General features: G+C 39.7%; 1 protein-coding gene across 11 annotated transcripts in view; it reads left to right on the top strand.

Moving 5' to 3' along the window:
• Positions 1–2170: 2170 nt before the first annotated feature.
• ppfibp2a (PPFIA binding protein 2a) overlaps positions 2171–13825 on the top strand; it is a 30743-nt gene continuing 19088 nt past the window's right edge. Inside the window, exons 1-4 of one of the 11 annotated variants that reach the window (XM_047363560.1) lie at positions 2171–2433; positions 7429–7515; positions 9651–9764; positions 11348–11479. In XM_047363560.1, coding sequence (XP_047219516.1) covers positions 2386–2433; positions 7429–7515; positions 9651–9764; positions 11348–11479 — 381 coding nt within the window. In that variant the 5' untranslated portion in view covers positions 2171–2385. Of the gene's footprint in view, positions 2434–7428; positions 7516–9650; positions 9765–10180; positions 10200–10316; positions 10517–11208; positions 11254–11347; positions 11480–13825 lie in introns of those variants that run through there. The other 10 variants (XM_047363563.1, XM_047363562.1, XM_047363559.1 and 7 more) reach the window with 10 other exon arrangements.

The following is a 13825-nucleotide window of genomic DNA, read 5'->3' as shown; positions in this document are numbered from 1 at the left end:
ACAAGCTCTGTAGCCCTGCTCTCTTTTCCATCATTTCATCAACTACCACGCTGCTTTCACAAGTCAATGAATTTCTATCTGTGCTGCTCTAAGAGTAAGATTTCATGGAAGCACATGCCAGCCACATGTTGGAAGTTGCCTTGGAGCAAATGGATGACATTATAGCTGGTAAGAGTTTCTATTTCATCATCAAAGTCTCAGGAGACTGCCCAGTTTTTAATTTTAGGCTTTCATAAGACTGCTTGCCGCCAAAAGATTTTTCTGATGGCCACTTTGCATATGCATTTCATGGTAAACCTTTCCTCATCATTTGAAACTGTCAGATATACTAAAAGTTACTTTTAGAATGTTTTGCACTAATCCATGCTTTTTCTCAGTCACTGATTTAACTCAAACTTCCGTTATTTTTTTGTACAATTCTCACAAAAGATTGTGAGCTTAAACACGTTTCTAACATCTAGTTTTTTCTAACATTGGTAAAACACTTTCAGCACCACTCATTCTGTAACCACAGCGGAGTTGTAGCATGGGATTATGACTCTATGATCTATAAACAGAGGATACAACTTTTCCATTATCACATTTAGTGACAAATTAAGCAACCAAAAAAGGCTAAAAATCATACACAGATAATTCTAATTCCAGTATCTGATGTTAACATTATGCATTTGCCCAGATTCTAAAATTATGTCCTGATTATGTTAATTTACCATGTGGTTTCACTTCAAAAAGCACACATGAAAAGTACTTTCTGCTATTCAAACTGTATTAACTACAAGTGAACATCTAATTTGTGGATTCAAAAAGCCACAGCCAATGTTTGATACTATTTACATCCTACGTTCAATACTGGGTCGTTATAGTGCCCACAAGAGGGCATAGCTGAAAATTATTTTCCTTTTCTTGCCATTTGCAACTCCTCCTTTTTATTTGTTGTGAACTCAGAATAGTTGCCAAAATGCCAGAAGGTAGAAACAATCACACAATTTGAGGTACTTGCAAATTCCTGGATTTAACTGGATTTAATTTATTGGATTGTCTAGGCAAAATGTGTGGTATTTGTAGTGATTCTACACAGTTACAAGGTAACAAATATTCAGACAGTGCCTACAGTTGCCCTTCCTCACACCTGTGGGACTTGTTTTTGAGGCTCTTCAGGTGATAGAGGCCCTCAGAGTTGACCGGTGGGCCAGAGGAGAGAAAAAGTAGAGCTCTCTTAGCAAACAAATGTTTAACGATACTGCAAATCTTATAATAAATTGACTGTATGGAGGAGAGGTAAGTATGTTTTTATTCACAGTGGCATTTCTGCATAAGGTAGTTATAGAATATAGAATATAATAACTTTATGAGAAATAGGCTAATTTTGTGCACACACAATTTGCTGTCTAATATATGTTAAAAGGTTTTATCATAGAAGTCAAAGGTTTGCTGCCAAAGATTACTTATATGTTCAGAATTTGTACTTTTTGCTTGACTTGTTGGTCTTTGATCCTGTTAAGCAACATCTGGGGGGCTGGTTTCTTGTCTGCTATGAAGTGAGCCGGAAGGAGAATATTTAGTAAATGGTAATGGTAATGAGATCCAGAGCTTTTTTTACAGTGAAAGTAGTTTTATTCCCTTCTCCTTTTCTCTATCTTATTCATTCCTTCTTTTCCTTGACATATCTAGTTTTTTAAGTGGTTCAAGTAAGGCACTTAAAGTATTTGCATTTGTTTATATTTGATATTGTAAACATAATACTCATTTCCACTCTTCTCCACTGCCTTCTCCCCTTCTGTGTAGCCTTTACTGACTTCTTGCCCCGCACCACATCTGAGAAGCATATGTTAGAGAAAAAAAAAAGTTTCCTCTCCTATAGTCCATTTAAAAAGCCCCACAAAACTCATCTTACTCAGGGGGTGTTGTGAGAACAGCCTCAGGAGAGGCAAATAAAGGTTTAGGACCTTGCATGCAGCTAAAATGCAAAAGATTGCAGCTAGAAATCAAGAACCTTGAGAATGCATAAAGGAAAAAAAAGAGGGCAATTGAAAGTAGATATAAAACAAAAAACAAAAAAGGGTGTGGGGGATGGGGGGATCGGGGGAGAGTCCAGCCAATTGGCATAGTTTGACTTTTTCAGTTCAGCTCTAAAAGTCTGAGGCAGCCTGGGCTCCAAACCACACAGACCTAGATCCTTCCTGCATGCTCCACAGCTGCAGCATAGGGTTTTTGTAAAAGAAGGAGAGCAGGCAGTGTAGTTGAAAGCATTGTTTTAATTGTTTGGTGCTTTTTAGCATATATATATACATATATATATATATATATAGAAATATATATAGAAATATATATACTCAGTTCTGTTAGAGATTAAAAGTAAGAGCTCAACTACAATGGGTCCGCAGGATGGAGTATCATATTGATTTCTACAAACATTTTGCCTGGCTCAGAAAGGTAAGACAGTCGCTACTTCTATGTCTACTTTTGTCTATCACATGCACTACAGTTTCACTAACCTTTTTTTTTTTTGCAAATCAGGTTTTTTTTCTGCTATTCCAGTATACTAACAGTTTCCATAGTCAGTATTTTAGTGGGCTAAACTCTAGCTTTAAACGTGAAGTGTTTAACAGCAATTTTCTGTTTTCATAACAATTATTGATGATGTGAAAGATTAATCTAAAAGCATATTTTTGGTTGACATGCTTCACTTTTTATTTTCAGGTAGTTGTCTTGAAGGTTTGTGTTGTTTTCTCTTTCTGGATTTCTAAAATTATTGATAATTTAATTAAATAAAGGAAGTACACAAAGTTTTAGATAATTCACCTTAAGCTATAAAATATCTATGGAGAAACATCTGCAATTTTGTTGTATATGAGAAGCATTGTATTGGTTTCCATTGGGTTTTAATTTTCAGTGCTACTTAGATTGATATAACGTTACTATCAATAACATACATTAAGCTAACAACCTGAATTACAAAACTATTCTTCAGAATTACAGCTCAGCCCAATTATCTCAATTCGAGGAAAATGCAACAAGTATATTGACTCATAATAATATAGAATCACAATATCTTGAAAGAGTAAATAAGCTACAAAACACAAACAAAAACCAAAAATTATTAATCTTGATGTGGTGTTCTTTGTAATAGGTTAAAAGTTCAGAAGAATCACATATTTCATGACACCATCAGCAGTCTCTAGATGAGTTTTATTCAAACCAAACATTCCAGGTGTACACTTTTGATTTTTTTATGCATACCTTTCATTTAATTTTGTGGTTTAGTGTTGAACAGTTGTTTACTTTACATCCAAAAATATTGTCCTTGTTTCACTTTTATAGCAGAACAAGGGCTGCAGTTCAAAATGATTCACTTTTTTACAGAAGGTAGCAGTGTAAATGTTTCAAGCTGTACTATAAACTCACCCAGTCATCTGCAAATCCTTTGAGAAGGACTCTGATTACTTGGTAGTTGGCAATGTACTTGTTTACTGTTACATGCCAGCCAATTAACCATATCAGGCTGTTTCTTATGACTAAACGACCTGACTGTCTAACACCCCCGCCCTACACCACAAACACACAAAATGCTCACATTGACTCTACCCCATGTAGAGCCAAAAAAACTCACCCATATTTCTTTTGCGAAGTCTGATGCATTTTTCTCATAACTGTCCCAATTAAAATGATCAATCAAAATAACTTATTTACAAATTAAATTAAAAACTAGTTTTAACAGCTACCATTAATCTTATACGGTTAAGAAAAAGAGTACCATTAATAATTATTTGATTTTCAGGCAGTGACCGTGATGGCTCAAGAGGGTCTTTGGTGTCTTCTGAATGACCTGTAAAGTGCTTTCCTTTAGCCCAGACTATTGGAGAAAAGTCCTCTCACCCAATTACCTTTGGAGATTGGACAATGGATGGATGGATGGATGGATGGATGGATGGATGGATGAATGGATGGATGGATGGACGGCCTATGACACTATGTATAGAAGTGTACTGATGTTACATGTATGTATAGTACTAGATTTAAGTCTGGACTTGATCTTAGCCACTCCAAAGTCTTTTTTCTCTGAGAGATTTGCTGAAATTCTAAAGCCTTAGAAAAAGCTTTGTAACATTTCCCGACTGCTAGATTTTACTGACTTCACTTCCTATCTGTTCTTCGACTTCTTTAGTTTGAGGCACAATGCAATTTGAGATCGTTTGGCCTACTTTATATTACCCTAAGTTACCACTTCAGTGATTTCTTTATTGTAAAGGTCCTACAAGTCAGGTGGTATTCACCAGTATGATTTCAAACTTGTCTCATCGTCTTCCACTTCATCCAGGACCGGGTCGCGGGGGCAGCAGACTCAGGATAGACACCCAGACTTCCCTCTCCCCAGACATCTCCTCCAGCTCCTCCGGGACGAGCCCAAGGGGGGACATAGTCCCTCCAGCGTGTCCTGGGCTGTCCCCTGGGCCTCCTCCTGGTGGGATGTGCCTGAAATACCTCCTGAGGGAGGCGTCCAGAAGGCATCCGGTGTAGATGCCCAAGCCACTGCAACTGGCTCCGGTCGATGTGGAGGAGCAGCGGTTCTACTCCGAGCTCCTCCCGGATGGCCAAGCTCCTCAACCTATCTCTAAAGGAGTGCCCGGCCACCCATATGGAGGAAGCTCATTTCAGCCGTTTATTTCTGGGATCTCATTCATTCGGTCATGACCCACAGTTCATGGCCTTAGGTGAGGGTAGGAACGTAGACCGACTGGTAAATCGAGAGCTTCACTGTTTGGCTCAGCTCTCTCTTCACCACAAAGGACTGGCACAGCGTCCCCACTACTGTGGGAGCCGCACCGATCCATCTGTTGATCTCCCGCTCCATTCTCCCGTGGCTTGTGAACAAGACCTCAAGATACTTAAACTCCTCCACTTGAGGCAGGAACTCCCCTCCAACCTGAAGAGGGCAAGCCACCCTTTTGCGGTCGTGAACAATGGCCTCAGACTTGGAGGAACTGATCTTCATCCCAGCCACTTCACACTCAGCTGCGAACTGCCCCAGTGCATGCTGTAGGCCTTGGCTAGAGGAAGCCAGCAGGACAACGTCATATGCAAAAAGTAGAGATAAAATCCACTGGTCCCCAAACCAGACCCCTCCGGCCCTTGGCGTCCACCAGGGAATGCATGATGGAAGGATTGAGGAGATCCTTGAAGTACTCCTTCCCTCCTTCCACTGCCCGATAATGTCCCCAGTCGAGGTCAGCAGCTCCCCTCCCCCCACTGTAAACAGTGTCGGCGAAGCACTTCTTCCCCCTCCTGAGGCGCCGGACTGTTTGCCAGAATTACTTTGAGGCCAACCGGTAGTCCTTCTCCGTGGCCTCACCGAACTCCTCCCAAGCCCGAGTTTTTGCCTCTGCCACACTCCAGGCTGTGGCACGCTTGGCCTCATGTTACCCGTCAGCCCCCTCAGGAGTCCCACAAGCAAACCACAGCTGATAGGACTCCATCTTCAGCTTGATAGCATCCTTTACTGCCGTTGTCCATCAATGGGTTTGGGGATTGCGGCCTCAACAGGCACCGCAGACCATACGGCCACAGATGCAGACAGCAGCATCGACAATAGACGCAGAGAACACGGTCCACTCGGACTCTATGTCTCCAACATCCCCCGGAATCTGGTCAAAGCTCTCCTGGAGGTGGGAGTTGAATACATCCCTGGCCGAGGGCTCCGCCAGATGTTCCCAGCAGACCCTCACTGTATGCTTGGGCCTGCCAAGTCTGTCAGGCTTTTTCCTCTTCCAGCGGATCCAAGTCACCAACATGTGGTGATCAGTTCACAGCTCAGCCCCTCTCTTCACCAAAGTGTCCAAAACATGCGGCCGAAGGTCTGAAGACACGACAACAAAGTCAATCATTGACGTCCTGCCTAGGATGTTCTGGTGCCAAGTGCACTGATGAACACCCTTATGCTTGAACATGGTGTTCATTATGGACAATCTGTGACTAGCACAGAAGTCTAATAATGAAACACCACTCGGATTCAGATCGGGGACGCCATTCCTCCCAGTCTCTCCAGGTGTCACTGTCCTTGCCCATGTGGGCGTTGAAGTCCCCCAGCAGAATAACGGAGTCCCTGGGAGGGGCACAAATGCAGCACCCCTGACAGGGATGCCAAGAAGGCCTGGTACTCCGCACTACTGCTCGGCCTGTTGGCCGAAACGACAGTCAGAGAGGAGCAACCCGGCCACCAGACACTCTCCAACAAGTCTCGACCCTAGGCCTGGCTCCGGGGTGGGACCCGACTCAGTCGTCACGTGCCTTGTGACGTGTGGTCCTCATGATGGCGTCTTGAACTGCTCTTTGTCTGACCCGTCACCCATGGGAGACCCTACCAGGGGCATTTAAGCCCCAGACAACATAGCCTCTAGGATCATTCGAGCACTCAAACCCCTCCACCACGTTAAGATGGCGGTTCAAGGAGGGGATGATTTAAAACTGTAATTAAACAATATATTTTGTGTTTACTAAGATTTGTCTGTCTGTTATTAAATTAAATTTTATGACGTGAAACATTTAAGTGGGACTAGGAAAAAAAAAAAAACAAATACAGAAGAAATGTGTAATGGTGCAAATATGTCCTCAAAGCACTGCAATAATATATATTCTCCCTCTTTAAAGAAAGAAAAAAATAATAAAAGAAATAAAATTAGAGAGGAAAATTAGGATTTTGAAAATGTACTCAAAAGTGAAACCTGTGTTTCAGAAGGAACATACAAACTGCTCAAAGTATGGGCCTGCAACTCACCTACCAGCACACATTTTTATTGTCCAGTTCCATACTTAGTTTTGAATACCCTTAAAAACAATAACAAACTTGCCAAATCTTTTCAAAACGTTTTACATAATCATAAAGAGGAAATGTTTTAGCTGCTTTGAATTAAATTTTTATAGTCTAGTCAAACACTACATTGCTGAAACATTGGACTTTTACATTTGTAAGAAGGTATGTTGCAATGCTCTACAGCATGAATTAGCTGACCTTGTCAGCAAATTCAGAGAAAAGTTTTACTTCCAGTCATTTGACCAACAATGTCTGAATGGAAGTTCTGTGAAAAATTTAAGTCAGTTCAATTAAATTTTATTTTAAACAATAGTTAGGACATTTGGGTTGCATTTACATTTCTTAAATTTCAGTGACTGTGAGATATCACTGAGTACACAAGCAACACTGACCTAAGCCAGCACTAACCTTCTAAACTATTTAACTGGTATAAAATGTGGTACACACCTTTGAATGCCGGATTAGGACTTGTAAACCTCTTACAACTTCCACACAGTTCTGGCACTGTAAGAGGTTTAAGGGTTTTGCATCTTAAGACTGGAAATAAAATAAAATATCTTCTCAGAAACTGATTTATATAGTGAATATACAAAGTTTAATCAATGATCTGTATTCAACAGGAAAACCTCAGCTCTAACAACAACACTGAGTCCCACCAGGAGCGGTTATCACGTCTGGAGGGAGACAAAGAATCACTGATTCTGCAGGTGGGACACTGTTGCGCTGGTCTTGGGAAATGCAAAGAAAGATAAATGAGATTGATAAGAAATACAAAAAGGCTTCCAACACTGTTTCTACCCTGGGCATCCAATTATAGAGTGAAACATGTGAGAACTGATTCTAAACTTTGATTATGTCTCAAGGTAGAGATAAACAAAAGAGACGTGTTGTAAATGTTTTGTAAGTTTCTGTTCCACTGCCCAGGTGAAGCAACAGTCATAAAGTGGGGTTGTTGGTATTATGACACCAAAATATCTTGTTTTGACTGATGTGTTTATTTTATACCTGTAGGTGTGTTTAGCAGTCGGGGCTGTTGAGCAAGTGCTTTGTCGACAGGCTTAGGCTCGCACCATTATGTGGCGTGTTGCATGTAGGTGTGTTTGTGTGTCAGCGTAAGTTTAGAGTAGATGCCTTTTATCTTTCATCAGGCCTCATAGAAAGAAATACAAAAAATCTTTAGAAATGTAAATTCAGTGCTTCTTGTTAGTATAATGTTAAATCAAAGCTCAGCAGTTTCATATCTATTTCGGTCTGTCAGCATCAAGCACAACATAACTGGCAAATTATTACTTGCTTTTATGTGGCTGTGCACTCTATGTAAATTAAATACATTTAGCACAAAAAGTAAGGAAATGTTTTTTGGGTTGATTATTACCTTGTGGTAATGTTGCTGATTGGAAATAAACATTTCCAGGTGGTTGGAAAACATGTTAATTTTTCTTTTAACAGTGGCACATTTGTTGAGCAGCCAAGTTGAATATGTGGGTTTCACCCATGAAATATATAATCCTCTTTGCCAGTATTGAACAACTGTTTGTGATAGCAATGTGATGGTATGGGGTGGCACCTCCCTTACTGGAAAAAAAGGCTGGTCATCATTTAAGGTGACCAGTGGAAATCCCATATCTCCATTGTTAGAAACCAAACTCTATCCTCCAAAAGGTCAATGCCTGTCCACATAGAGCGGAATTTATCAGAGGCTACCTTCAGAAATTGTGGGTGGATAAAATAGAATGGGCTCCCTGAGGTGCCAACGTCAACCCCACTGAACACTTGTCAGATGTTGGTTGAAGAAGATCATCTAACAGTAATGTGTGTCCAAGCTATTTACCAGCATAAAGAGGAGGTGATAAGCTGTTTTGGTTGTGTATAGTTCCCCCACATCCTATCAAAGCCCTTGTTTGTTAAATCAAAAAAAATAAATAAATAAATAAATGTGGAAATACCAAGATGTTTCTTCAAACTTCAATCACACAATTCAATACATTTTATTGAATGTTGTTTATTTGATTGCATTGGGTGACCTCTTTGAGGTTCATATCCCTTTTCGTAGTCTCCAATCATCTGGTCGGACACTATTAGTAATGCCACGGCCTTGGTAAGATCAGAGACAGATATTTTAAAGTAATGACCCCTAACTTATGAAATGTGTTACCTCTTTCTTTGTGTGGCCATGATTCTGTTTAGGAAGCAGCTAAATACTTTTTTCTTTAGTTTTTTAATTTGTTAGGGTTTGGTTTTATAACCAGCTTTTTAAAGATGTGTTTCTTGTGTCATTTTTGTTCACTTTAGCAGTGTTTGCTTCTGTTTAGTATGTTTTAGCTTTATCATGAGAAAATGGTACATAAAAAAGTCACTCACCTACTTACACTAAAAAAGAGTCAGTCAGGGTAAGCTGTTGGCATTTGGCAGAGAGCATTTGGAAAGTTTTTCATGGGCTACACCCACATACTCCACTCTGCTGCTCAACACACAAATGCAATTTCCTTAGAAAGGCTGCACCATTTAAAGGGAAGTAAACAGTGTTTCCAACAGCATATGTACTGCCAAAAAAAGCATTGTTATAATAAGTTAACAGACATTGCCCTATTGTTTTTTGTGCTAAGTCTATTTACCTGCATGTGTTGCTGACATTACTGTAATTAACTTTTTGCACAATATTTAATAGATGTGAAAATTCCAAGAAACCAAACACCAGTGTTTAAATAAACATAGCAGATACTAATGAGAAGGACATCTGCTATGGAAAGGTATTCTAAAGAGAATGCATTGACTGTGACTCTGCAATCTATGCTCTAAAAATATGTTAGTCTCTATTTTATCTTTTGATAAATTCACACAGGTGAGTGTGCTGACAGACCAGGTGGAGGCTCAAGGGGTGAAGATCTACAATTTGGAGAGTTCTTTGGTGGAGCATCAACACAAACTCAACTGCACAGAGGATATGCTACAACAGGTTGTTGTTTCAACTGACTTTAAGTTATGCTGATTTGTTCAACTAAATTCTCATAAACAATTGATCTGTGTAAAACTGGACTAAAGTCAGGAAAGCATGATATTAATTATAACAGTAATTCAGCAAACTTGTTCCATCTAGAAAACTATGACAGGGCACCAAGAAGTCCATCTCTTTTACAAATTTGACCTCTTCTGCAAGTTCATGTGTTTCACATAAGCTGTAACCCAGGATCAGAGCTATTTCCTCTTTAGAAATTCCTTACTCAGATTTAAGTGATGGTGGCCGTAGATCACCTTAACAACAAAAATATGTAGGACTCTCAGACTTTTTCCCGGACAGTTTCTCACTCTGGGTGCCTGTCTGGTTTATGCAGGGCCAAACTCGTCTGTCTGGTCAGGAGATTAACTGCGCAGCAAGCCACTCCTCTAACTGGTAACAGCCAAGACTGCTCACATGCAGGCTTCTGGAGAGAAAGAAAGAGACAGGAAAGGACAACAGAGGGAGGGAGAAGGGATCAAACGAGGAGGGGAGAAACAGCTGTAAAAAGGTGGAGAGATGGGAGGGGAAAAGAGCAGAGTAGTGCTCCTGTAAGAGTTGCATGTGCTTTGTTGGCATTCAGTTGTTTGCTTTAGATTTGAAAAAGTTTGTTAGAAACCACTGGATGGACTGGATGTGTGAAACCTTATCCTATTCGAACTTCGACTCACTGTTTGTATGAGGGGACTACTGACAGACACTGGATAAACCAGGTATTCAATTTCTTTCTTATGTTGCAACTCTTGCAAAATCTCCATTTCAGCCTAAAGCAAAAATAAAAACTGATTCAGAAATGGATTTATCACCTTTTCTCTTTAATACAATGCTAATTCAAGTTTGCAGATTTTTAAATGGGCAGCCAGTTTCTTGGAGAGGTGGTCATTATGAGGCTTTGGACCTGAGCCATAAATCTCTTCTTAGTGACAGAGTTAAAGTTTTCCATGTGCCCTGTAGAAGAAGCCCAGATCTTTTCAAAAAGCCAGCATTTAAAATGTTTATGTCCACTTGTACAGTTTCATGCTCAGTTCTGGATGTTCAGCATCCGCCTGATATGAACCAAATTAGAAATACATCTGCCCTTATGGTCTGGTTTAACTCTGATGGCTGACAGCCTTTCAGAAAGACATCACTAAGCTGTTAAACTGTAATTTCCCTCAGCATCAGGTTTGATAGGTCATTCACACACGGAGGACAGGGAAATGCACCTGTCAAAGTTATTTTGACATGCTGTCAATGAATGTTTTGCATGCTTTTTCTTGGTCTCACCCCCTCCCACCTCTCTGCTATGTACTTTGAGAGAGCTGCGAAATAGACATTATAAATAGTGGTCATGAGTTGTGTATATTTAGCCACCCAAACAGCTTCAGAAACCGGTGTGGTTTGTGTGGAGGCACTGTCATTACAGAACTGGTAGCTTGCTGTGTCTCACACTTCATGTTGCCTTTGTAAAGCAAGTACTGTATATTGTATATAATTGAGGGGATAATGTACATGGTTGCATCTGCCTATGTTTTTTTACACTCTTGCTTTGTCGTTGATGACAGGAGCTTGTGCACAGGACGTCACTTGAGAAACAGAAGCTGAATCTTATGGGGGAGGTTTCTTATCTGAAACTGAAGCTAGCTGACATGGAGGGAAAGCAGGTACTTGGGGCCGAGAGGCAGCACAAGGCAGAGGTGAGACTTGTCACTGGGTCAGTTATGGCTAATTCCTGTTGTACATTATGTAGCTTGGCTTGGAGTGGCCAATTAAAAAAACTGTTCTGTAGAGCATAATTGCTTAATTCACAGTTACTTTTTCATTGTTTCTGAATATTTACCCCAACATTTGCCCTATTTTTTTCAACACCCATAAAACCTGGTTTCCAAATGAGCTTATAGTTTGTTTTACTGAAGATTAATCTATTTAATCACCGGAAATTTAAACCTAGCTCTGGCAGTAATGACAAGGGTAAACATAATAATCTGCTTCCTGTTCTGATTGATCTAACCATTCAGTCAGCTGATGATTTTATGGAAGCCCATAAACACTTACAGGAGCAGTGGAAAAAGAACATTCACCCAAATACTGGCTTTATTGTTCCTGGGATGTCTACAGAAAAAAAAAAAAAAATCAATGGGATTAAATTTGTTTTCTGAGTTTACCTAGATCATGTATTTGCTTAAGACTGTGTTAGGTTACCAGCAGACTTCCTGGGAATTTAGAGACCATGCAAATTTAAAAAATGGAAAGCAGAACATTTACCAGACAGGATACTGTTATGTATGTAGTTACTGTCTAAACACCGGTGGTCAAAGGATCTTTTTGTCCTCAGTTTAAAGGAGTTCAAACCCAACTGAGCTGTCATGATGGTTGATTGCTCAAATATGTGAGTTTTCAGGTGACCTTTTTTAAAATTTGCCCCCCTTTTTTTAAAATATTTTTTGTAATCAACATATGGTTAATTTTCATGGTAGTTTGCATTTGTAAGTCCAAGAAATGATATGTTAACTCAACCTTGAACACCTACTTTAACTTAAGGAGACAAAAAAACTATTTTATCACTATACTTGTCCCCCACAAGTTGGCTTTAATATATAAACATATCACAAATAGTGTGTGTATATGCAAACATATAACACATGTGTGGAGGGCTCTTGGAACTGGAACATGCTCATGCTTATGCTCATGTTTAAAATTAGCCATGGAGACCCTCCATATCATTTGTCATATCCGCTGTACTGGACCCCAAGAAAGACTTCCTCCGTCCACAGTCCAGGCATAACCTGGCTGCTGTTTACACACCATCTGTTTGAAAGGAAAATCATCAGTTCAAATGACAAATCAATTTAAGAATTCTGGACAATGTAATGCCAGTAAAATTACAAAAGATGCATTTTAGATAAACCAATTTTGGTTCAATAAGTTTAATGGTACCAACATGTGTACCAATATGCGGGCCTTCAGATACCAGTTTTAATACAGATACATTCCCAGATACATCACCATAAACTTGGGATTTAGTGATATGTAGATAACAGATAAACAAATTAAAGAAAAAAAAAAAACTTTTCTAATGATGTACCTAAACACACACATATTCAGACATACTGTGGATATATAAAAAATACACACGGCTGTTAAAAAGGCAGGCTTTATGTTGTAAAAATGAGACGATGATAAATCATTTCAGAGCTTTTCCACCCTTAATGTGAGTATATATCCTGAATCACTTAAATTAAAACCTTTACACAGTTTTGGAGGGAAAAATATAAAAAAGTAAAAGTGCGATTAAATGATTGCGTAAATTTGCACTTTGTTGAACCTCTGATTCAATTCCACCATTCAGTCTGCCTTCAGGTTTCAAAGCATGAAAATAATCTCATTATCTAAAGTTATTAGTCAGATGAAGGGTACCAAAAATGTGCGTGTGTATGTATGTATATGTATATATGTGTGTGTGTGTGTGTATATACACTGCTCAAAAAAATAAAGGGAGCACTCAAATAACACATCCTAGATCTGAATGAATGAAATATTCTCATTGAATACTTTGTTCTGTACAAAGTTGAATGTGCTGACAACAAAATCACACAAAAATCATCAATGGAAATCAAATTTATGAACCAATGGAGGCCTGGATTTGGAGTCAAACACAAAATCAAAGTGGAAAAACACACTACAGGCTGATCCAACATTGATGTAATGTCCTTAAAACAAGTCAAAATGAGGCTCAGTATTGTGCGTGGCCTCCATGTGTCTGTATGACTTCCCTAAAACACCTGGGCATGCTCCTGATGAGACGGCGGACGGTCTCCTGAGGGATCTCCTCCCATACCTGGACTAAAGCATCCACCAACTCCTGGACAGTCTGTGGTGCAACGTGACGTTGGTGGATGGAGTGAGACATGATGTCCCAGATGTGCTCAATTGGATTCAGGTCTGGGGAACGGGCAGGCCAATCCATAGCTTCAGTGTCTTCATCTTGCAGGAACTGCTGACACACTCCAGCCACATGAGATTTAGCATTGTCCTGCATTAGG

This window comes from Girardinichthys multiradiatus, chromosome 4 (genome assembly GCF_021462225.1).
Source record: "Girardinichthys multiradiatus isolate DD_20200921_A chromosome 4, DD_fGirMul_XY1, whole genome shotgun sequence".
Taxonomy (NCBI): Eukaryota; Metazoa; Chordata; class Actinopteri; order Cyprinodontiformes; family Goodeidae; genus Girardinichthys; species Girardinichthys multiradiatus.
This window is presented reverse-complemented; position numbering and strand designations above follow the sequence as displayed.